Source organism: Ruditapes philippinarum, unplaced genomic scaffold, assembly GCF_026571515.1.
Source record: "Ruditapes philippinarum isolate M1 unplaced genomic scaffold, ASM2657151v2 ctg9760_1_1_1_1, whole genome shotgun sequence".
NCBI lineage: Eukaryota > Metazoa > Mollusca > Bivalvia > Venerida > Veneridae > Ruditapes > Ruditapes philippinarum.
The window spans coordinates 16,895-43,542 of record NW_026853874.1 but is presented as its reverse complement, the minus strand read 5'-3'; the positions used below and the strand labels follow the sequence as shown (position 1 = coordinate 43,542).

At 31.4% G+C, this 26,648-nt stretch overlaps 1 protein-coding gene across 1 annotated transcript; it reads right to left on the bottom strand.

Annotated features, from left to right (window-relative positions):
- Positions 1–931: 931 nt before the first annotated feature.
- LOC132738220 (tripartite motif-containing protein 2-like) lies at positions 932–2,617 on the bottom strand (the record flags this gene model as incomplete). The annotated part of the gene is made up of 2 exons (XM_060725683.1): positions 2,416–2,617; positions 932–1,914 (listed from the first exon to the last, which is right to left on the bottom strand). Coding segments are annotated over exons 1-2 (1,185 nt in total), but the record flags the coding sequence as incomplete, so codon positions are not given.
- Between the last annotated feature and the right edge of the window lie 24,031 nt (positions 2,618–26,648).

Below are 26,648 nucleotides of genomic sequence, written 5' to 3'. Positions count from 1 at the left end.
ACTTTCACCTACAAGTCAACTTCCAAGAAGACTAGCTTTAAGCATAAAAGCAGTAGTCATCGTTTCCGTGTAACCCATAATACCGGGAAATAGCTAACACGGTAGCTAACATACAACTGCTGGTTTCTTTGTCAAAACTTTTGGAGTATCTCTCGTGCATCTTTATTGTAAGGTATATTCTACTTGGACAAATATTTCAAAAAACAAGCTTGTACATTTGTTTGTGATATGATATTAAAAAGCGTAGTTTACCAAATGTGTTTGTGATATGAAATGATTCCCTTGCACACTATGCTCAAATAGATTTGAATAGTAAAATTTAATAAATGACAATGCAACGTTATGTGTGTTACATAGTAGTTCTACAAATTGCAATTAAAGTAATAAGATTAAACTCATATTTTATTCTTGTCCTCGAATTAAAACACCAATAATAATAATTCAGAGTATTATATTCGAAAAAAGTAACATTGCAAGGTTTGACTTTTCATTTAGCTCTCTAAATCCATCAATTTAATATGTTTGTTCTTTCTGCAGAAGGTAAATTATATTCATTTCTGAAGCTTTATCTGTCTTTTAGTTAAGAACTGTATTATTTTTTTTTTAAATAGATTTATTTTGATATACTTGATCATTCTGCTAAAAGATAGTATTCCTTTATTTTACAAATAAAATGAGTTATTAGTATAAATCAAGGGAGTTAACTCTTACAACGTAAATCGATTGTTGAAATGCAAGTTATTGTTCTTTCCTACACTAAAGTAACTGATTAAGAAGTCAAAAATAAAAATTCTAAATGAAAGTCAGTATAAAAACAACCTTCTGGATTAAAATGTTCTTAACCAGTGCATCTGCTAATGATCAGCTAAAATACCATTTTTTTCAAATGAATTTTTTTTATTCTATTAATTTATACAAAATATATTCTGTTAGAATATTCATAATTTAAACAATCAGTAAGTTTGTACACAAGAATTTCGTTCGCCTTAAGATGGCCATGAGAAATATACATGTGCAAATCAGAGCTTATATTTAGACCTTGCGGATGAACCAGTCCGTGTTCTGACGTCACGACATGACGTATGAATATCCCATCACGTGAAAACAAGGATATCCGGCTATTATAATGGTCGGCTGCAAATATATCACCGTATTTGTTTGTACTGACACCATACGGGCATTTAAATTGTTGCTCTCCTTTTCCAAACGACCCAAAAGACCGTATAAAATGACCTTCTGGGTCAAATACTTTGATCTTGTGATGTCCGCAGTCGGACACGATTATCTCGCCGGTTTTTGAAACGCATACATAACGCGGCGAACTAAAACACTCCTCAAGTATAAATGAATTTCCAAGAAAGCGAATAAAATTTCCGTTTCTGTCAAACATTGATACTTTATCTATCACTGAATCACATATAATGAAATTACCTTTGCTGTCGACAGCAAGGCCAGTTGGGCGAACAAAATATCTGTGACCAAAGTCAAAGATGTATTCCCCTTTCATATTTAACAATTTCACGCATCGTTCTTTACATGACGTCACCGCAATATTGCCGTCTGGAGTAACTGCTGTTGCCCAGGGCTGTTTTATTTCGTCTGGTGCAAATATGGTAACGGATGCAGTACGGTGACTGCAAATTTGTACACGGTCGTTGATTAAATCAGAAATAAGCAGATCTCCGTCTGAAACAGTTGTGATATCCTTGGCATCTTGAAATTCACCAACCTCCCTTCCTTTTTTTCCAAATGCGGACATGAAAGCGTCGTGTTGATTAAGTTCCGATTCCTTGAATATATTATTGACGTAACTGTGCTCGTGTTTTTCATATTTATCTATAGGGGATGTTAACAAACTAAATTGTGTACAGAATTCTTTTGTTTGTTTACTTTCAATTTCTTCGTCGTCGTCGTCTGAAATGAAATAACACAGTATCGGTATATAATGCATGAATCAAACATTTTCAATATAACACTTGATGTTAAATTTTTACAAATTGTACCAACAGTTTTAAGGAGTGGATAAAAACAATATGAAGTGGTGCTTTTCTGCAAATGAATATATTTGTAATTTCTATCAAAGCCAAAATATGTCAGGAAAATTAACCTTAAGAAACATACACATAGATTTCAACACAAGTTTTTAAAAATCAGTTCAGGAAATGGTGTACATGTTTTATGCAATGAATGATTGATTTTGCGGTAGTGTAACCGTATTTTACTGCGTTATCAAGTCTGTAAGAGTCTTTTTTCATATTTTTTTAATATTTCGGATAATTTTCGTAGATTTAAACTGCCGCGTATATGTAAATTACTTTCTTCACTTGACAATATTTCATTTTTTATTAACAATTAGTAGCATGAATCTGGAGGCATGCTGCTAAAACGTAAATAAGAAGCATCACAATTACTTACCCAAACTTCCAATGTCTTCACATATACTATCTCTGCTTTTCCAAATAGAATCCAGTGTTTCTCTGCGATCAAAGTTACGTTTTATAGACATGGGGTCATTGACGTCTACAGGCTGATTATACCTCCATTGGTCAAAATATGATGAGGTCCTTGCTGTTTCTGGACAGCTTGTCTGTCTGTCAAATTGTTTCTGGCTTGACATGCTAAAGGACGCTAAGCCGACGAAGAATGCCTGAAATATCAAAATATGTAGGTTTTTATGGGTTTTTTTATGTTTTGTTTTTTTTAGTTGGGTTTTTTGTTTGTTTTTTTTTTTTTTTTTTTTTTTTTTTTTTTTTGTTTTTTTATTGTTTTTTTGTTTTGTTTTTTTTGTATACAGTTGCTGATTTGCAACGAAATATACATTTAGAGAAGAAATTGAGGAATATCAATGCAAATAAAAAATAATCGGATCAAAATAATGATCAATATTAGGATCAAGATCATTATTTTGATCTATTGTAAAATATCCATATCTTGTAAAATAATGATAAGATTATTTCAAAATTTTATAACCGTGCTATTTCAAGTTTATTTTTTATAAAAAAATAAATCAAAATCATACTGAATATTAAATCAACGAGAATAAACGATGGACAATATTTGAGATTTTATTTTTGATTTTGATCTTGATCCTGTTTAACACGGGGCTTGCATCGGTTAATTACCAACACTTAGTTTCAACTAGCTTTGCGTAGTACACACGCCAATCCCAAACCCAATCAAATAAAAAATTGGGAGTTTATTTTTGGCGTAGAAATTCGGAAAACATTTTTTTTATGATGACACGTTGTTTGGGCCGGGGCTCCCCTTTTTTAATTTCCGATTTGGGAATTAAAACCCCAAAAATTTGTTAATTTTCCTTGGTCGTGGGTATTTTTGGTTTGTGAAATTTTTATAAAAATTTGATGTTTTTTTGTATGAGAAAGCCCCACGTAGGGGGATATGTTCGTGTTAAAATTTCAATATTTAAAAACAAAAAATTAAACAGCCAAGACTTATTTCTTTTCGGCTTTTTGTTTAAAAATGTTGGATTAAAACGAATTTTGTTTTTAAAAAAGATTTTTAACCATTTCCTTTTTTTTTTAATTCAAAACCCCCAAAAAAAGTTTTATTCCGGGGGAAAAAATTATCATTAGTTAATTTTGCATTTTTTCGGGTTTATGTTTCCGGGTTTTTAACCGGTTTTAATGTGTATTTTAATAAAATAAACCGGGACTGGGGCCCAAAAACCCTTTCCCAATTAAAAAAGAAAAACGTTTCCCGGAGGGGAAAACAAAAGAAAACATAAATTTACCCCCTTTTAGAAATTTCCTTTGGGGGAAATTTTTAAAACATTTTAGAAACTTGGAAATTTTGATTTTCCTTAAAAGGGAAAAAGAATTTTTTTTAAACCAAAATATTTAATTTAACGGGCTAGCGAATCAGTTTTTGCACCGGTTTTAAAATTTTTTTGTTCTAAAATTGTTTTTAAAAAACCGCCCCCGGTTTTAATTTTTGCTGGGAATTTTGTTATTTTTGATTTACCCTATTTAACAAAAGAAAAAAATTTTTTCCCTTCAAATTTTTTTAAATTTTTTCGTTCATTAAATTTTAAAATTTAAATTTAAGGTGTGCACCGGGCGCATCAAAGAAAAAGTATAAAACAAAAAAATTGGGTTTTAATTAAATTAAATTTAACGGGGGGGGCCCCCAAAAAGGGGTCTGTTGGGGAAAAGAAGATTAGGGCCTTAATTTATTTTTAATTTAAAAGTGGGTTTCAATGAAAAGCAATTAATTTTGTTTTAAAAGCAAAGCCCCTTTCCGGCGAGAAACAGCCCAAAAAAAAGAAATTTACAATTTTGTTTAGGGTTTTGGGGGCCTTATTATTTAAGACCCCTTCATTTTTAAAAAAATTAAGGGTTGAAATTGGGAAAAAAAAATTTAAACCCAAAAATTTTTACCAACTTTTTTGTTTTTGAGTTTAAATTTTTTATATAAAAAAGAAAAAAATTTATTTTTTTAAAAAAATTTTCCCTTTTATTTTAAAAGAATAAAAATATGATAAATCAATTTCGTGAAAATGTGTCAGCTATTTTGTTCTCAAAAAGTTAAAATGTTACATTTAAAAAAAAAATGTTGTTAATAAGGCAATTTAAAATACATTATGTTTATTACATAAGGTAACCACTGACTACAGCTTGAAAAGATAAAACAGATAGAAGTTGATTAGATTGATGAACTTCGCTAGACGGAGAAAGAACAGCAGCCTCTTTACAGACAAAATTGACATAAAAAACTTAAATCATGTTTATTTTTTTTTGTACATAGTCAAGGCAAAAATAATTTGAAGAAACAATATTATATGCAATTATAGTATCCGTGTCAGTAACGTGGCCGCTTAAAAAATTAGATAATTGAAAATTGTTGTCATAAAGTGAAGCAAGAAAACAAAAAGTGAAGCAAAAAACATTACTTGTATCGCAGACCAAGCATAGTAACGGCAATAAAGGCGTTAAAACGATAATTCTAACACGACCCGCATTTTTCACTATTGAACATAGAAGAACCGAAAGTGTGTGTTATTATGCAATAGAGTCACTGTTTGACGTTCTATATTTAGACATGTGACGTATTTATTATACATGTGACGTAACCACTATAAAATCCGACGCGCTGACAATAAGTACGGAAACAAATCAGGCGCAATTTTGCTTAAAAGCAGGTACGGCAGCATTTTTTTGTTTATGTCGTGTTAGAATCGAAATAATATATCCAAATCGGTGATTTTATCGCTGGATAACATCACTGTTTGTCTTTCGGATGCGCATCATTATATCACTCGGGCTACGCCCTCGTGATATAATTCCTCGCATCCGAACTCCAAACAGTGATGTTATTGAGCGATAAAATCACAGTTTGGGATATATTATTTCTTAAATAAAGCGTAGTAGCGGAAAATGAAACGCTAAAATAGTGCAAAACAAATTGCGTTACAAGGCTTATTCACTAAGCGTTACTGCGCCTTTTCGCGTAATTTCGCCGTTTACGCGTTTTGATTGGCATTACTACACCCTTTTGACTGTATCATATTATCACACACTTCCAATATTATTATTTAACCTGACACTTTTAAGATTTCTTATTGCGTCTCTTTAGTATAAATAAAAAGGTTTTCTTAAAACGATAAAAATGCATAAAACAATAAACAGTTTTTTCTTAAAAAAATGTGACCAGCTCTACCTTTATTGTAAACCTTTGATATTAATCATTAAAATCAAAAATGCTAGCAGTCAGGTGATACTGGTAAATTAAATTAGAGTAAAATCTCGGCATTTATTAAAAGTTTCAATTCAATTTATCAGTTTGAATAAATAAATGTTAAAAAAGCTGTTTGGATATTTTTATTATAACACAGGTGGTTGTGTAATCAGAGTAATAAATCATTGGAAATAAATCATAAGATACAAGGTCTAGTGTTAAATTGCTTTTAATATAAAAATAAAAAGATTTCAGACAGGTGAGAACTATTTTGAACGATTTGTTTTCTAGTTATATTTAATTTAACAACGGTGACGTCTTCGAAAAATAGCGACATATATTTGGCACCCATGAACTTATGATTAAGAACAAAAGAACTCATTTCTGTGGTGGTGGTGGTTGTTGTTGTTGTTGTTGGTGGTGGTGGTGGTGGTGGTGATGTTATCGTCGTTGTCGTTGTCATCATCATTATTATCATCATCATAATGTCCGTGATCATCAACAACATTATCATAATCATCATCGTCATCATCAGTAAAAGTAAAAAATTGTGAGCCATCCTTATTAATTTCTTCGTCGATGTGTTCGGTTTAACCGCATATGCATCATGAACAAAATAACTTCACAAGATGAAAGATATAATAAATAACAAAAGAACATGCGTGGTTTGAAGATTGATGTTCAATTTCATACGTAAACTATTTTTAAAAAAACACGTGTTTTACTGACACACTGATACACATAGTTTTGTTAAATTTAAACAAAACATAATTTTCTCCCCGAAACAGATATGCAGTTATTTCTCATTAATATATTCTTTGCTTTGTCATTATTTATAAATCTAATAAAACAGATTTTGTTAAATAATCTAACGAAATAGCTGACAGTTACAGTCATTTTAACTCGTGAGAACTCGTTATGTTGCGACAATTTCCGTATCTTATAAAAATCGTTAGCTTCTATATGATTATGAGCCTTCTTAATTATAAATCAAAGAGCTTAAATTAAAGAAGTAATGGAAACAAAGTGATCTCTCGGAAGCATTAAACACAACAAAATTACAAGAGAATTGCAGACTCGGTTTGATTGAGACTGTACATGAGGGACAATGAATACGTGCAACATCCCTCACGCCCCCTAGCACCGGCTGAGCGTTACTCAATTCTCAACACTCAATAGTGCTGGCATCATCCCGAAGGACCAGAAAAATATAACAACACTGAAGACGATTTTCAAATTCTAGCAACTTTTAAAGAGCCATAAAAATCTTTGAAGGAAAACCTGTCTGTATGATATCATTAAAAAAGATTTTCTTCTCTAAATTCTTGCCTACTCTTCTTACAGACTGCGGCACACAACCGTACTGAACAGGCGAAGTATCTAATTTAGATAGACAACAAAAGATGTGTGCGGGTGTAGATGTCACGAAAAAAAGACATTGTTGATGTTGTTGTTGTTGTTGTTGTTCATTTAAAGTTGCATACTGGAGGTGACAGATGTGCCCGTATGTGCGAGCTCTTGTTGGATGGAATACAAAAACAGCATATGTAAAACTACTTAAAATATGATTTATTGAGTAAACTATAGCATAGCAGCTGGCACTGTGGGTCTAGACACGTGCGATAACGAATGATTAATGATTAAAGTCATGAAGAAGAAGAAAAAAACAGGAAAATTACGTTTCTTCAACATTATCACAACATTATTGTTGGAATATGTTATTTCTCAAACACTAACATCATTGAACACACATTGAAGTCACGCAGTGACACTTAAAAAACGTCTGGAATTAGTTATTTAGAGAGAGAAAATAAAAATCTGATATTCTTATCTATTTTCAAGAAGACATGTTCACTGTAATATATTCAAAATTTTGTTAGTTAAATTCGCATTAAAAGTTAGTTAAAGAAAGTCGGCTAAGGTTTCCAGAATTATGTACTATTTGATGTTAGTAATGAGCAATAACTTGCGTGAAAAATTTCATATCATTCGTTTCTTCCTTGATTCTAGAATTATCATTCATTTTCATTATGCAAAATGACCGAATAGGTTTTCGCCTTTCCTTGTTGATCTTGTTTATCATATTTCATTTTAGTTTTGATATATTTCGTTATCGTTTTAGCATATTTTTCGGTAAAATGCACCAGGGAATTAATGTGAAAGTTTCAAATTTTACATATTTAGATTTATATTTTAAAACTTTACACCCGGTTTTAGATGCTGAACAGAATCAGTGAGCAGGCCCAGTTTACTGACATGGACGGTACTTTGCACTTGACAGTACTGTCCATATACAGGCTCAATCAAACCGAGCCTGCAACATTTTCAATTTTTCTTTAGGGATTCTTATCATTCTCTATTTTTACAACAAATGCTGACGACCCAGAATTACTTAGATTTACCAGCATAAAACTAGAAGATTGCAGGTTCGAATTAAATGAATTTTTATGTTTACTTGTCTGATCTTTTTATTATATTTTGCAAAACTTGACCACTTTGTTTTATGCATGAGAGTTTTACATAATCAAAAAATATGTATTTATCCATATCGTTCCCTATATAGCCTCGTTTTCATTTTCAGAGCCCAAAAACCTCTATATCAAATGTTCCATCTATCCTCCTTGTTATTATTGAAAGTCAAAATATCCTTAATGTACCTGAGGTAACAAAGTTTTGTCAAAATATCATGAATAATGGTGATGTAAAATAAAGATGACATTATACATTATTACCCCTCACTTTTATCATCACTTGCTTTAAGAATAAAAGAAAAAGAAAACTTCTCAAGAAGGCCTAAAAGTACACTTAAAACTTAAAAGGTAAGGACAGTTTAGTTATTGTTACTGTTGGTTTATTTTTGTTACAGTTAGATTTAGTTGACAATTTTAGATCATCACAGTATTTTTGTTCGGGGTAATAAAATAAATAACACATGGGTTTGTGAGTAACCCATGCTACGCCTCGGGTAACAATATTTTCCTCGGGATGATATTTTTACTGTTACCCACAAACCCATGTGTTATTTATATATTGTTGAGAGCAATATTGTTAATATTCGACTCGTACACAACTACTAAAACTATATCAGTCTTGGCTAGCGCCTCGTCCAATATAGTTTTGACAGCTGTTTACTCGTCCGATTAAAATTCGTACTATGCACTCAACAAATATACAGTATATAAAATAACCATTTAAAATACAAAACAAGGCTAAACTTGATAATGTAAAAGTCCTTTTATAAGACAGCCTGGCAATAATCCCGTTCTGGATTAATTCCATAAATTTTCCAAAAAAAAATTCTACATTTTACCAATCTGATTTAAACCTGGGTACGTTTCACTAACATACTTACGCAAATTCTTTAAACTTAACGGCAAAAATGTCCATTGATCTTTTTATGGCCATAAAGCAAGTATTTTTTTTTTATATTTTATGTTAATAAGAGCGGAAATGAAAGAATAAATATATAAGATTTAAAAACATGTGAGTCAGTTTGAATTTATTTTTCTAGGCATTGAAAAAAATTTGCGTAAGTCCCTTAATGAGGCTGACATCCACCCATAAATATCACCTTCTAGTTAGTGCTTCAAAAAACCAAATCATTGGCAAGCTTTCATCATTTTGAAAGCATTGCGGTTTCTAATTTTAACCCTTGGAAAATCATTACTGAGAAGATAATTTTCACAATTTCGAGAACAAACACAGCGTTGTCCATATAGCCGACATAAACTGGCAAAACAGTCTTGCTCATTAAAATTACATTAAAAGTTAATTTTTTATAAATTACTTCAAACATTTCTTTTTTGTAACAAAAGCAACAGTTTGTTTAACTTCCACGGATAAATGTATTTAAATACTTCTTTGCAAAAAACGGTCTGATAGTGCATGGATAAAAATAGCTTTCTCGGGAAATTATTAATGCATTATAAAGAAGGTGGTTATCAGATCTACATGAAAGAAATAAGTACACCTGAACTTAAGTCAGATTGACACTTTTACATGTGTCCGCGAGAGAGTACGGTAAAACTTATAGACAAGAATTTAGGTTATTTTTATTGTGACCTAATTTAGCTACAATAACATAGCACGCACTTCCCGTGATACTCATCAGACGATGAGGTTGTTTCGCTAATTTGATATATTTACTAATTTAAATTCGAGTGTCACATCCTTTACCTTTTGTCAAGTTTCCTTTTATAACTACGTAAACGTATTGTTTAAAATTAATGATAACACTACTATGATAATAGGACTAAGGACGAAAAATTAACTCATTTGTTAATTAAACATAGCATATACATGTACATTACATGTAATAAGAGGTTATTATACGTTTAGATCAATACAAAGTATAGGTTAAAGTTTATTAATACGTATTTACAAATTTAAATTGGTCAGGCGATTTATTAGACCGATTAACAGTTTGCCGATTTATCAAAGTAAATGTGTCACGATTCATTTGTAATAATGCAATCCTATTGCACAAAAAAAATAATTTCAAAAAAAAATTTTATTTTTGGGCGCTACGGCGTAAATTGTAATTTTTTTTTGATTGGAAATTGGTTTTAAATCCACTTTGTTTTAAGGGCCAAAAAATAGCTCCGAATGCCCCCTGACATTTAATAGGGATTTTATCATCAATTCCCTTGACTTAAGACCGCCTCCGTGATCGAGGGGTTTGAGTCGATGACTTCTAATCTAGTAACCTCTCTGTCGTGGGTTCGATCCCCGGGGGGAAAGCTTTTGGGGAGTTTAGCCGGAAGAAAGGTAGTCGAAACTGGTTTTAACTCTCCAGGGAAAATGGTTAGGAAACTACCCCCCCTAGACTAAAAACTGTTTGGGAAAAGGGTTAAAAAAAAACAACAAAAAAACAAAATTGACTTAAACATTTAAAACGACCTTCAGCTTTTCTTTTTGTTAAATATTATATTTTTACATAAATCAAATCATATAATTGTCATACTAAAATAATTAAGTTGGCAAATGGAATTTAACGACGATAAAATACACAAAAGAATAAGGGAACACTTCGATTCCTCTAATCTACTTGTCCGCTCTCTATATTTAAATTAGTAAGCCGTACGGTTTGTTTCCCAATCTTCTATTTTTAGAATCGAACGTCACTGGTTAATACCTTTCGGGACGCTGTTTCGAGAAGGCTTAATAGTTATAATTTTATGATGTATTTTTTATTCAAGATACAATTACTAAAACACTACGGAATGCCGTTAGTACGGAATGCCGTTAGGGCCATCGCCTATGAATGTGTTGATCTGAAACGCGATAGTCGATAGTACGATGGTGAAAACGCGAAATCACGAAACTACGATGGTGAAAACACGAAAGCACGATGATGAAAACGCGATAGTACGATGATGAAAACGCGACAGTACGATACTACGATGATGAAAACGCGATAAACTATCGTGTTTTCACCATCGCACTGTCGCGTTTTCACCATCGTAGTTTCGTGATTTCGCGTTTTCATCATCGCACTGTCGAGTATCGCGTTTCAGATCAAACCATTCATAGGCGATGGCCCTAACGGCATTCGGAATGCCGTTAGGGCCATCGCCTATGAATGTGTTAATCTGAAAACGCGATAGTCGATAGTACGATGGTGAAACACGAAATCACGAAAACTACGATGGTGAAAACGCGATAGTACGATGATGAAAACGCGATAGTACGATGATGAAAACGCGATAGTACGATGATGAAAACACGACAGTACGATGGGTGAAAACGCGATAGTACGATGATGAAAACGACAGTACGATGATGAAAACGCGATAGTACGATGGTGAAACGCGATAGTACGATGATTGAAACACGACAGTACGATGATGAAAACGCGAAATCACGAAACTACGATGGTGAAAACGCGACAGTACGATGGTGAAAACACGATAGTTTATCGCGTTTTCATCATCGTAGTATCGTACTGTCGCGTTTTCATCATCGTACTTTCGCGTTTTCATCATCGTACTTTCGCGTTTTCACCATCGTAGTTTCGTGATTTCGCGTTTTCACCATCGTACTATCGACTATCGCGTTTCGTGTCAACACATTCATAGGCGATGGCCCTAACGGCATTCCGGAATGCCGTTAGGGCCATCGCCTTTGAATGTGTTAATCTGAAACGCGATAGTCGATAGTACGATGATGAAAACGCGAAATCACGAAACTACGATGGTGAAAACGCGACAGTACGATGGTGAAAACACGATAGTTTATCGCGTTTTCATCATCGTAGTATCGTACTGTCGCGTTTTCATCATCGTACTGTCGTGTTTTCATCATCGTACTATCGCGTTTTCACCATCGTACTATCGCGTTTTCATCATCGTACTGTCGTGTTTTCATCATCGTACTATCGCGTTTTCACCATCGTACTGTCGTGTTTTCATCATCGTACTATCGCGTTTTCATCATCGTACTATCGCGTTTTCATCATCGTACTATCGCGTTTTCACCATCGTAGTTTCGTGATTTCGTGTTTTCACCATCGTACTATCGACTATCGCGTTTCAGATTAACACATTCAAAGGCGATGGCCCTAACGGCATTCCGGAATGCCGTTAGGGCCATCGCCTATGAATGGTTTGATCTAAAACGCGATACTCGACAGTACGATGATGAAAACGCGAAATCACGAAACTACGATGGTGAAAACGCGACAGTACGATGGTGAAAACACGATAGTTTATCGCGTTTTCATCATCGTAGTATCGTACTGTCGCGTTTTCATCATCGTACTATCGCGTTTTCATCATCGTGCTTTCGCGTTTTCACCATCGTAGTTTCGTGATTTCGCGTTTTCACCATCGTACTATCGACTATCGCGTTTTAGATCAACACATTCATAGGCGATGGCCCTAACGGCATTCCGTAAAACACCACTTTGAAACACAAAACAGGTCGTTTTAACTGGAGTTGGAAGGCGAACTCAACTGTTCCCCGATAGGGGGATCAAGGTAATACTTGACTTGTACAATATAATCAAAACTCTGTCCCGATTTATTGCAAAAGAGCATTATAAAACAGAAATGTATGTCTCGGCCATAATATCACATTGTTAAAATGCATTTAATCTATTTAAACACAAACGGATTAAGACAGCTGATTACGCTTTATTTTTACATATTTATTTTTACATCCTTACTGAAAAACACTTTACAGTGTAAATACATACCAGACAATTCCCAGTGTCATACAATGTTACAGGACCAATTTCTTGTACACTTAATTAGGAAATAACAAGAAATGACTCTTTTTAAATGTATTGTGTAACTGAGAATTATTGTTTACAATTGCACTTAATAGAATAATGGTGATACACAGTTTTAAAGCATTTGTGGTACATGTAGTTGTACCAAATGAGGTAAGTGGGTTAATGGTATAAGATTAGTGTAAACAAAATATGTATATATGCACTGATATTAGTAACTCTAAAAACAAAAAACGGCTTATTTGTCAATAAATCTTATTTATTTATTTATTTATTCATTTATTAAGGGAAAATATATCAATTTTGAGTGCGTTGTTGTAAGATAATGCACGGCTCGGAAATAAAATTACGAAGGCCAATAGACCTAAGTGATTAATTACAAATCATTTGAATTTTTATAATACTTTAACACAAGAAAAAATAATTTTTATTTTCAGCCTCACGTGCTAATATAAAAGAGAATTGATATAAATATGTTAAACTACATTCAGCTAAGATGTCAGATATATGTTTAAGATATAAATTGAAAACTTTGCATTACTGCAGATAAGAAAAAATTGAATGAGATTACCACCGTCGGTGTGTCTATTTTAATCATATCGGATTATAACTTTACTACGAAGGTATGTTTGCTTTGTTTCATAGATGTTAAGTAGATTTATTGTTTACTTTTTACATGCATTTCCTTATTACCCCCTCCTTCTTTGAATACTAAGCTTTTGATTTCATTGTATCAAATATTGTCATATATATGTCAAGTATTATTGAATATACATTTTATATTTTAATATTTAATATTTATTTACTCTTTCACTCATATCAAACTCATAACATTTTTTATGATCATAAAAATAAATTTACAATTATAAGAGAGCTTATATTAATCAACTATAAACACGTTCAATATTTAGTTCGATGTTACATTATATCGGTATGAATTTTTTGAAGAAATTGCTAGTATTTCTTGTCAAATTACTAGTTTTTCTTGTACAAATTACAAGTCTTTCTTGTAAAAATTATTAGTCATTCTTGTAAATCTTACTTGTTTTTTCTTGTAGAAATTACTAGTTTTTCTTGTGAAATTACAAAAATTTCTTGTACAAATTACAAGTTTTTCTTGTAAATATACAAGCCAAATCGATAGCATTCTTGAGTATAGTTCAAAACACCATGCCTTGCATCCCACTAACACAATGTTTTCGCATTGATCGATAGCATTTTAAGTATTTTAAACACTAATTACACTGCTATAAAACGTCTACTACATGCACAATGATAATTCCTTGCTTTTAATGCAACAAAGAAAGAAAATAGAAAATTTCAAAGAAATTTCAGTTCATACAGAATTATCTTCATGCGATTGTGTAGGATGCAGCACATTCTCAATTCCGTTCTTGTAAGCAACCAACACTAAGAAATGAGTGTAAAGTTTCTTGCCCAAGGATCTCTAACCCATTTTCAAATTTCCATTTTATTTAGTGTCGCCCATTGTATCCACGTTTAGGGCACAAACACATTCTTTTACGTGGGGACCTAAACCGCTTTTCATGGAATGACACGAATATGTCACGTTGAAGGTTCCATGACAATCGCCGTATGAACACATCTGTGGATGTTTAAAAAATATTGTTCCATGTTAAATGTTGACTACTGCAATATTTAGAATTAGGAATGGCTTTATATTTATGATGATGTTTATTTTACATATCTGTGGTGTACAAGCCCGCAATATATAAGATTATTACCATGACAATTATGCGTACATGGCAAAAATGGCATTATATCCATGTTTGATCTTGGCGATGGGACAGAGTGTGTACTTTAATTTTGAATGTATTTTTTTCTGAGCTTTGCATTTTCTTTTGGTCCTGTATTTTCATACCTTCTTTAATAACAATAAGTTTAAATTTGCTGTTATATATTTTTTTATTGGTCTCGTTTGCAGTTTTTTTTTATCTTTTGTTTTCTTCTTTTATCTCCTTAGGTCGCTGATTAGCTTAAAACTTAACGGAGTTTGCGCAATTTATTGGAATGATTTCAAAACCAAAATAATAATGCATGTCAAAGTCATGACGTGCAATCCTTTTAATGGCATTTGAGATTTACGTTGCCAATAAAACTCACGATGCCTTTGACTGACTGCGATAAGATGATATTTTTCATGTTGAAATCATTTTCATTCAGCAGAAAATATTATTGTTACTTTGAAAAGCGATTAAAATGTCGATAAAATATTTCTATAGATTAACGGTATAGATTGAACATGAAAACTTTGTAATGTGAAAGTATTTAATTATAAAACAAATTAAATCATTAGCATCATGATTATGGTTAAAAATTAATGTTTTTAAAAAAGCTAAAATCATTTCTCTAATTAATAATTAAAAGGTGGTAAAATTATTAATATTACGAGTAAGTTTTAATTTTAGCGGGTGCGAAGTAATGGATTCAAATAATTGATTATAGTAAAGGTAAACGTAAAATGTTGCTCACAGATTAGGTAATGACTTAAGTAATTGTTAATAGAAAAGTTTAAGTAATGGTTTAAATACATATATTAGGGAGGAAAAAATGGGATATTTTGCTACAAACAACAAACAATATCTATTTGCCATTATTACTTAAATATAGCAATACAAAATAAAGGTATATTTAAATTGTTGTTCTTCTTTATTACTCCTTTTTTTCTTAATCGTTAGTCTTGTTTATGATTACTTCTGTGTTTGTTTTTGTTCGTTATTTATCTCATTTTTTGTTGGTTAGGTCAAAACTAAACTTAAACTAAAAAACATTTTTTCAATAAAACATTACATAATAAACAAACGCATATCAAAGTCATGTCGTGCAAATCTTTAAAAATTATATCTGCCCCATTTTGTAGAATGTTTGGCAAATATCTGATAAATCAATCGAAAATTTGACTCGTGTTCTGCCAATAAAACTCATAATACCTTTGACTTGTCTACGATAAGATGATATTTTCATATTGAAAATATTTTCCTTTAGCAAAATAAAATTATTTTCATAATCATTCCGTTACTTTCAGAAGTGGTTAAAATCTCAATAAAATATTTCCATAGATTCAATGTACAGATTTGACAAAAAAACTTCAGAAGGTGAAAATATAAACTTTACAAATAATTTGAAACATCACCATTATGATTTATGATCAAAACGTATGTTTAAAAGGTTTATCATTTCTTAAACTGATACTATTAAGGTAGTAAATTTATTAATATTAAGTATTATTTTCAGCAGGTGCAAAGTTTCAAACGTTAGCAATGGATTTAAATAATTGATTATAGGAAACTAAATTGCTAAAAGGTTTAGAGATGTATTGAAAAATGTCAAATTATGTTACTAAAAAAACTAAATTTGCCAATATTTCACTCAAGGTATGACAACATAGAATAATTGGAATTTTAGTTTGCTAAATTTTTTAAATGTATATTAATGGAGTTTTTATGTAGATCACAAATATGTACAATCAAGTTTTGCTAAAAAATTAAAGGAAGGTTGAATGTGTTATTATCAGTTTGCCAATATTCTAACTAAATTATTTATATATACAATAAAAGTCAATTTCAACTTGCTTGTTTTTTTTTCGATGTACCATTTATGTGAATATAAAGTCCAATAAACTAATGTATGTATGTATTTACCTTCAATATATTATACATGTATATTTTTATATAATATACTAGTATTGAATAATATATAGGTCTTAACTCTTTTGCTATAAGTCTATAATAAATTATTACAATATATACTAACAAAGAAATAGTTATTTTGGTGCGAATAGTAATGTTTCATTATTTTTTATTATAATTATTTTTTCTGTCATGAACATTAAATACGCCGATTAGTCGAGAGAGTAGGAATAAAAGTTGTTTTGCATTTTTATTTGGTTCTTTTTAAAAGAGAACCAGCGATTGTCTGTTCATGGCGAAATTAATTTTTGTAACCTGCTATGGAGTATGTATTTTTTATTTATTTTTACCAGTTCTGGTAAAATTTACACAACTACGCACACATTATCAAAATATCTTGTTGATATTTAGCGGTGTAATACTGCCTACCGTAATACATATTTGACTGATATTATAATAGAAGTTACACTCAAAGAAGAAGTGGTGGTTACTGTCCAGGATTCCACATTGAAATTTGGTGATGGAGACTTATTTGTTCTGACAAAAGTGATTGTTCAGAGAGCTACATTCTGTTCAGAGCCGTGTGTGAATAACTTGCCATTTTCTCACATCTATATAATAGTATTTGGAGTATTTTTATGTTACCTCTAAGATGCGTTTAAAGGAGGACAAAAAGGTTGAGCTTTCCATTTCTTTCTCTTGTGTGTTACAATCTCCGAAAGTAGATGACAGAAATGTATTATGATACAGAAAAGTTCTTGTGGGTATTGTTTTTATATCAGAAGCATCTCGTAAACTGTTACTGGATGTTTCCCCCCAACAGAAGGAGGGACTAAAGACGTTAAATGATATAGTGTGAGACTATTTCTCAGTTTGTAAAACAAAATAAATTCGTGACTCTGTCTTCGGCTTTCGAGGGATTCCCAAAGTACTTCTCTTTGAAGTTCACGAAGAAATACAAGTTAAGTGACCCTTGAAACTAAACGAGGGGCTTCAGGATGAATTTTACCAAGCTCAAGTTGTTTATACTGTGTAAAGTTGACCCAGACTAATCTGCATATTCAAAAAGAAATCTTATCAATGAAATACATTTAACTTCTAGATAAAAATTCAAGTTATTCCCATGATATCAGCCTACTTTATAATAGAATTAATATGTGCATGCCAAGAGCAATCATCCGAACAATAAAGAGCAAGATGTTGATGACTATTAACTGGCGAGACGGGTTGATCGTTCATCACATGTGGCGGGTGATAAGGTTTAGATGGGTTTCGTGACATAATCATAGTGGTACAATGTTTCAAGTCATTTATCAGCCTAATTTTTCTCAATATTAGATTGAGGATTTGCCGCGGCAGTTTTTGGATAGTCAACAATTATGTTCAAACTAGTACAATCGCCAAAGAGATGTATGCTTGAGTTCAAGTCGTGAACTTTAGCATTGATGTAAACCAGGAACAATAAAAGTCTAAGAATAGATACTTGTTGGCCAATTATACTTAATACCTAGAAGAATGACAAATTGACATCTGAGAGAAAGGTAATCAGAAAAAAAAAATTCAGCAATTTCCATTCAATTCAGAAATTTTTAATTTATAGAGTAGACAATTATGCCACACCTAATGGCCGAGGGGGTTGCCTTTAAGGGTATCGGCATCAGAACTGCAGCCACCGTTTATTCCTGCAAGATGCGACTAAATGAGTTACTGGAGTCTATGTATATCCTAGCTGAAACAGGAGATTTGGCTTTGACCCCTGTTGCTGCTTTAAGTTTGTAACACCCGAGGTTTTTCCAAAATCATCTTTTTTTGTTTCGGCGCTTTATGACCTAGATTGTGTTGGTGGGACGCAAAAGCATACAAAACAAACCATCTCCTGGTGTAAATCCAGACTGTTCAATAAAAAAAATTGTTATCACGAAAAAAGTTTAAAACATAGACTCAAGAACTTTTACTTTTGCTGTACAACAAGTAAAGTATTGGTCGATAATTATTCTGTTATGAGGTATCACCTTTCTTAAAGATTGCACAGACAGCTGCATCTTTCCACAAAAGGGGTATCTGGTTGTACTGAACAAATTGATTGAATAGAGAACAAAAATGGTATTTAACAACAAATGCAATTTCTCGTAGCATCCTGATATTTATTTCATCTGGTTCTGAACCTTTATTTGCTTTTAATGATCTCAGTGCGTCTTCTTCATCTTGTGGGGTTATGTAACTCTAGTTTGTTTCTTGGAGATTGGCAGAAGTTTCTTGGAAAGTCAGTGTTGGAGTTGTTTATTGACGTTTGTGCACGAAAGAGTTCATTCAGAATATTGGCTTCAAAATTGAAACAAAAGCAAGTAGCAGAGTTGAATAGGGGAGGAATAGTTTGTGACATGAAATATTTAAGGAGTTTATACCAATCTTTTGATGTAAAATTTTCTGACTTTAGTGAATGATCGGCCACCTTTTTAATATTTTTGTTTTGAAGTGCGAATAAGAGGTACTACATCATTCCTAATGCTTTTAAAGTATAGATTTTGTGTTAATTTGGCTTTTGTAGTATTTATTTTTTTGCGTTTAGTATTTTTTTTATATGTTTGTATTTTTGAAAGCTTTGTTGTATTTGCTTGATTGACGATGCATGTCCAAAAGGTCTCTACTCTCAACGTTCTTGTAGTATAATTAAATAGCGGTTTGTCTCATTCCAACTGTTTCTTTTCGCAAGATGTGTTTGCAATCATTTACGAAAATTTTATGAAACAGTTTAGATTTTGTATCAGAACAAAAAGTAGTTTTGGCACATCAACCTACTGGCAAACGTTCGACGCATACATGTTTATTTTAATACCGTCAACATTTCATACTTTCTATTTGATTTTTCTGCTGTCTGAAATGTTGTTATTTCTTAGCTCGTTTAAATTGTATATTAAATATATTTTGTCGAGAAATGAGTGATGGTCTTTGAATAAATCTGATTCAGTATCGTATAACTTGTCAATTATTATACAAACAATAAAATAATAGTAGAATTTAGATAAACTATAGCAAGAATATTTTAATTGATTCGTATAAGGATAAATACAGGCTCGAAATACAAAATTTACAAATTAAAATGAATCCCTTTTAATATACAAATATGGTGTGGTTTACAAGTACAGACTTGGTTAACAGATGCAGGCTAGGCATATGACCGTGGTCGAGTGGTCAAGGTCAATGACTTCAAACCACTTCCGCAGTGGATTCGACTCCCGCCAGGGTCCTCGGATTCTTAAATGTGGAACTTCGGTGGTTCTAGTCAGATACCCGTTCTTACTTGAAATTATTGACGGAGAGCACCTAAAGTCTTCCTTCACCAATAAAGATGAAAAGTCGCCATATGACCTTTACAACGTTTGTGTGACATTCAACGCGACCAAATTTATAAAGATTTTTATTGTGACCGAATTTAGCTACAATAACATAATTTCAATCACACACTTCCCGTGATACAAATCAGACGGTAATGTTATTTGGCTAATTTGATCTACTTGCTAATTTAAATTCGAGTGTCACATCCTTTGCCTTTTGTCCACTTATTTATTTATTAAGGATAAAAATATATAAATTTTGAGTGCGTTGTTGTAAAATAATGCACAGCTCTGAAAAAAAATTACAAAGACCAATAGATCTGAGTGATTTATTACAAAGCATGTGATTTTTTTAATTATACTTAATCACAAGAAAAAATAATTTCTATTTCCAGTTTAACGTGCGTGCTAATATAAAAGAGAATTGGTACAAATATGTTAAACTACATTAAGCGAAGATGTCAGATATATGTTTGAGATATAAATTGAAAACTTTGCATTACTAAGAAAAAAACTGAATGAGATTACCACCGTCAGTGTGTCTATTTTAATCATATCGGATTATAACTTTACTACGAAGGTATGTTTGCTTTGTTTTATAGATGTTAAGTAGATTTGTTGTTTACTTTTTACATGCATTTCCTTATTACCCCCTCCTTCTTTGAATACTAAGCTTTTATTTCATTGTATCAAATATTATCATATATATGTCAAGTATTATTGAATATACATTTAATATTTTAATATTTAATATTTATTTACTCTTTCACTCATATCAAACTCATAACATTTTTATGATCATAAAAATAAATTTACAATTATAAGAGAGCTTATATTAATCAACTATAAACACGTTCAATATTTAGTTCGATGTTACATTATATCGGTATGAATTTTTTGAAGAAATTGCTAGTCTTTCTTGTCAAATTACTAGTTTTTCTTGTACAAATTACAAGTCTTTCTTGTAAAATTATTAGTCATTCTTGTAAATCTTACTTGTTTTTTCTTGTAGAAATTACTAGTTTTTCTTGTGAAATTACTAAAATTTCTTGTACAAATTACAAGTTTTTCTTGTAAATATACAAGCCAAATCGATAGCATTCTTGAGTATAGTTCAAACACCATGCCCTTGCATCCCACTAACACAATGTTTTCGCATTGATCGATAGCATTTTAAGTATTTTCAAACACTAATTACACTGCTATAAAACGTCTACTACATGCACAATGATAATTCCTTGCTTTTAATGCAACAAAGAAAGAAAATAGAAAATTTCAAAGAAATTTCAGTTCATACAGAATTATCTTCATGCGATTGTGTAGGATGCAGCACATTCTCAATTCCGTTCTTGTAAGCAACCAACACTAAGAAATGAGTGTAAAGTTTCTTGCCCAAGGATCTCTATCCCACTTTCAAATTTCCATTTTATTTAGTTTCGCCTATTGTATTCTCGTTAAGGGCACACACACATTCTTTTACATGGGGACCTAAACCGCTTTTAATGGAATGACACGAAAATGTCACATTGAATTACATGACAATCGCCGTATGAACACATCTGTGGGTGTTTAAAAATCATTGTTTCATGTTAAATGTTGCCTACTGCAACATTTAGAATTAGTAATGGTTTTATATTTGTGATGATGTTTATTTTACATATCTGTGGTGTACAAGCCCCCAATATATAAAATTATTATCATGACAATTCTAGGTACATGGCAAGAATGACATTATATCCATGTTTGATCTTGGCGACTGGACAGAGTTTAATTTTGAATGTATTTTTTTCTGAGCTTTGCATTTTCTTTTGGGCCTGTATTTTCATTCCTTCTTTTATAACAATAGGTTTAAATTTTGCTGTTATATTGTTTTTATTATTTTTCACGTTTGCAGTTTTTTATTTATCTTTTATTTTCTTCTTTTATCTCTTTAGGTCGCTGATTAGCTTAAAACTTAACGGAGTTTGCGCAATTTATTGGAATGATGTCAAAACCAAATGCATGTCAAAGTCGTGACGTGCAAGCACTTTAATGACGTTTGAGATTCACGTTATGCCAATAAAACTCACGATACCTTTGACTGGCTGCGATAAGATGATATTTTTCATGTTGAAATCATTTTCCTTCAGCAGAAAATATTATTGTTACTTTGTAAAGCGATTAAAATGTCGATAAAATATTTCCATAGATTAACGATATAGATTCAACATGAAAACTTCATAATGTGAAAATATTTTATTTTAAAATGAATTGAATCATTCGCATCATGATTATGGTTAAAATTAATGTTTAAAAGCTAAAATCATTTCTCTAATTAAAAGTTAAAAGGTGGTAAAATTATTAATATTACGAGTAAGTATTAATTTTAGCAGGTCCGAAGTAGTTGATTCAAATAATTGATTATAGTAAAGGTAAACGTGAAATGTAGCTCAGAGATTAGGTAATGATTTAAGTAATTGTTTATAGGAAAGAAAAGTTGCTTAAAGTTTAGGTAATGGTTTAAATACATATATTAGGGAGGAAAAAATTGGATTTTCTGCTACAAAACAACAAACAATATTTATTTGCCACTATTAATGAGATATGGCAATGCAAAACAAAGGTTTATTTAAATTGTTGTATTCTTTTTTTCTTCTTTTTTTACTTAATCGTTAGTCTTGATGATGGTTACTTCTGTGTTTGTTTCTGGTCGTTTTTTATCTCATTTTCTTTCTTGTTGATTAGGTCAAAACTAAACCGTATTTGCGAATATTATTGGATTTTTTTTTCCCAATAAAACATTACATAATAAGCAAACGCATGTTAAAGTCATGACGTGCAAATCTTTAAAAATTACATCTGCCATATTTTGTAGAATGTTTGGCAAATATTTGATAAATCAATCAAACAGTTTACTCATGTTTTGCCAATAAAACTCATAATACCTTTGACTTGTATGCGATAAGTTGATATTTTCATATTGAAAATATTTTCTATCGGCAAAATAAAATTATTTTCATAATCAATCTGTTACTTTGAAAAGTGGTTGAAACCTCGATAAAATATTTTCATAGATCCAATGTACAGATTTGACAAAAAAAACTTCAGAAGGTGAAAATATAAAATTTACAATAATTTGAAAAATCACCATCATGATTAAAGATCTAAATGTATGTTTAAAATGTTTATCATTTCTTAAACTGATAATTTGAAGGTAATTAATGTATGAATATTAAGTATTATTTTCAGCAGGTGCAAAGTTTCAAAGGCTAGCAGCGGATTTTTAATAATTGATTATAGGAAACTAAATTGCTTAAAGGTTTAAAAATGTATTGAAAAATGTCAAATTATGCTACTAAAAAAGTACGTGATATTTATTTGCCAATATTTCACCTTAGGTATAACAGCAAAATATAAAGGGAAGTTTAATTTGCTGAATTTTTAAAATGTATTATTTATGAAGTCTTTATCTAGATAAAAATATGTTTAATCAAGTTTGCTCAAGTATTGAAATAATTTATTATGGGAAGTTAGAATTTGAAATTATGCTACAGGACAGCAAAAAATATCAAATTGCCAAAAATTCTAACTAAATTATTTATACGAGTATATAAAATTATAGTTAGTTAACTTGCTTGATTTTTATTTCGATGTACCATTTATGAATATAATGCCCAGGTGTCCAGTGTATGTATTCATTTACTTTCAACTTGTTGACTTTATAAATATATATTAATAATATTAAGTTATATACAAGTCTTAAGTCTTTAGTAATAAGTCTATAATAAATTTTTTGATACTTACAGAGAAATGCTTATTTTGGTAACATTTCTGCGAATGGTAACATGAAACATCATTTCTACTTCTTCTTCTTCTTCTTCTTCTTCTTCTTCTTCTTCTTCTTCTTCTTCTTCCTCTCATTATTATTATTATTATTATAATTATTATTATTATTATTATTTGTCACGAGCATAAATACGCCGTTTAGTCGGGAGGGTAGGGTCATTGGTTCTGTTGCATTTTTCATTTGGTTCTTTTCAAAAGAGAACCAGCGATTATCTTTTATGAGGAAATAAATAACCCTATTTTTGTCGCCTGCTTAAGAGTATGTGTTTTTTATTTATTTTTTACCTGTTCTGTTGTCAAACTGCCTACCGTTATAAATATTTGGCTGATATTATAATAGAAATGAAATCAAAGAAGGAGTGGTGGTTTCTTTTCAGGAGTTCACATTGAAATTTTGAAATGGGGATGTTATTATTATTATTATTATTATTATTATTACTATTATTATTTGTCACGAGCATTAAATACACCGTTTAGTCGGGAGGGTAGGGGCATTGGTTCTGTTGCATTTTTCATTTGGTTCTTTTCAAAGGAGAACCAGCGATTGTCTGTTTATGAGGAAATTAATAACCCTATTTTTGTCGCCTGATAAAGAGTATGTATTTTTTATTTATTTTTTACCAGTTCTGGTTGTCAAACTGCCTACTGTTATAAATATTTGGCTGATATTATAATAGAAGTGAAATCAAAGAAGGAGTGGTGGTTTCTTTTCAGGAGTTCACATTGAAATTTTGAAATGGGGATGTATTTGTTCTGAATAAATGATTGTTTAGAAAGCTACATTCTGTTCAGAGTCGTGTGTTAATGACTTGCCATTTTCTCACATCTATATAATAGTATTTGGAGTATTTTCATGTCACCTTTAAGTTGCGTTTCAAAGGAGGACAATGATGTTGAGTTTTGCATTTTTTTCTTGTGAGTTCAAATCTCTAGAAGTAGATGACAGAAATGTATTATGATACAGAAACATTTCTCATTTTGTAAAACAAAACAAGTTCTTGACTTTGGATAGTCAACAATTATGTGCAAACTAATATCAATCGGCAGTGAGATGTATGCTTGAGTTCAAGTCGTGAACTACATCATTGATGTATGCCAGGAACAATGGAATTCCAAGAATAGATCCTTCGAAACTCCTGCATTTACATTTGACCAATTATACATAGCACCAAGAAGAAGAACGACACATTGGCATCTGTTAGTATGACGATCAAAAAGCCAATTCAGCTATTTTCCGTTTAATCCTGCATTTCTTAATTTCTTCACAATGGCTGAGGATTCAACTGTAAGGGTTGAGGCATCAGAATTGCGACCATCGTTTATCACTGCAAGATGCGACTAAATTAGTTACTGGAATCTATGTATATCTTAGCCCCAGCAGGTGAGGTGGTTTTGACCCTTGGTGTTGCTTTATGGTTTTAACATCCGAAGTTTTCCAAAATCACCTTTCCTATTTCGGTGCTTTATGACCTAGATTGTGTTGGTGGGCTATAAAACCATACAAAACAAACCGTGTCGAAAGCCTTACTTATATAAAAAAAAAACAATACTGTTCTTACTTCTAGCCTAACAAAAGGTATTGTGTAAATGAGTAAGCTGGTTGACTGTTGAGTCTCCTGGTGTAAATCCAGACTGTACAAAAAAGGAATTATGTTTGTTGCTGTGGTAGGTTGAGTGTATTAGGGACTGCGTTCTGTGAACGTTGCCTTTATCTTGTTGATCTTTCTTCTCGTCTTTTTCGTTATCACAAAGAAAGGTTCAATCACAGTTACGTAAAATACGATCAAGAACTTTTTCGTTTCATCAAAGTAAAGATATTGGACGAAATTGTTCGGTAATGAGGCATCTTTTCTAGCTGCATCGAACAAATTGATTGAGGGTATTTAACAACAAATGCAATTTCTTGTAGCATTCTGGTATTTATACTATCTGGCTCTGAACCTTCATTTACTTTTATGATCTCACTGCGTCTTCTGCATCTTGTGGGATCATGTTGCTCTGGTTTGTTTTTAAGAGATGGACATAAGTTTCTTGGTAAGTCAGTGTTGGAGCTGTTTATTGACGCTTGTGCAGAAAAGAATTCATTCAGAATATTTGCTTCAAAAATAAATCAAAAGCAAGTTAGCAAGTAGCATAGTTGAATAGATGTGGTATAGTTAGTTTATCGGCCGGAGACATGAAATATTAAATGAGTTTATACCAATCTTGAAGCTAAAATTTCTGACTTCAGTGAATAATTTGGCCACTTTTTGAAAACAATTTTGTTTTGCAGTGCGAATAAGAGAGGTACTACATCATTTCTAATGCTTTAAATGTGTGCTGCCAGTGGAGAGGGTTTTGTGTAAATTTGGCTCTATTGTAGTAATTTTCTTTTTATATGTTTGTATTTTTGAAAGCTTTTTTAGTAGTTGCTTGATTAACGAAGCCTGTCCTAAACGTCTCTTTTCACAACATTCTTGTAGTATTATTGAATAGCTGTTAAAACAGGCGTTTGTCTTATTCCGACTGTTTCTTTTCACGGGATTTTTATTGCAATCATTTACGAAAATTTTATGAAACAGTTAAGATTTTGTATCGGACCAGAAAATAGTTCTGGCGCATCAACCTATTGGCAAACGTTTGACGCATACATATTTATTTTAATCCCGTTAACATTTTATACTATCTATTTGATCTTTCTGCTGCCTAAAATGCTGCTATTTCTTTAAACTCGTTTAAGATTATATATATATATGTTTTGTCAAGTCTGAAAAATGAGTGATGGTGTTTTTTGTTGTTTTTTATTAATCTTTTTTTTGTGATACAAAACAATAAAATGATTTTAGAATTGAGATAAACTATTTCATAAATGTTTTAATTAATTCGTATATAGAGAAATACAGGCTCAAAATACGAAATTTACAAATAAAAATG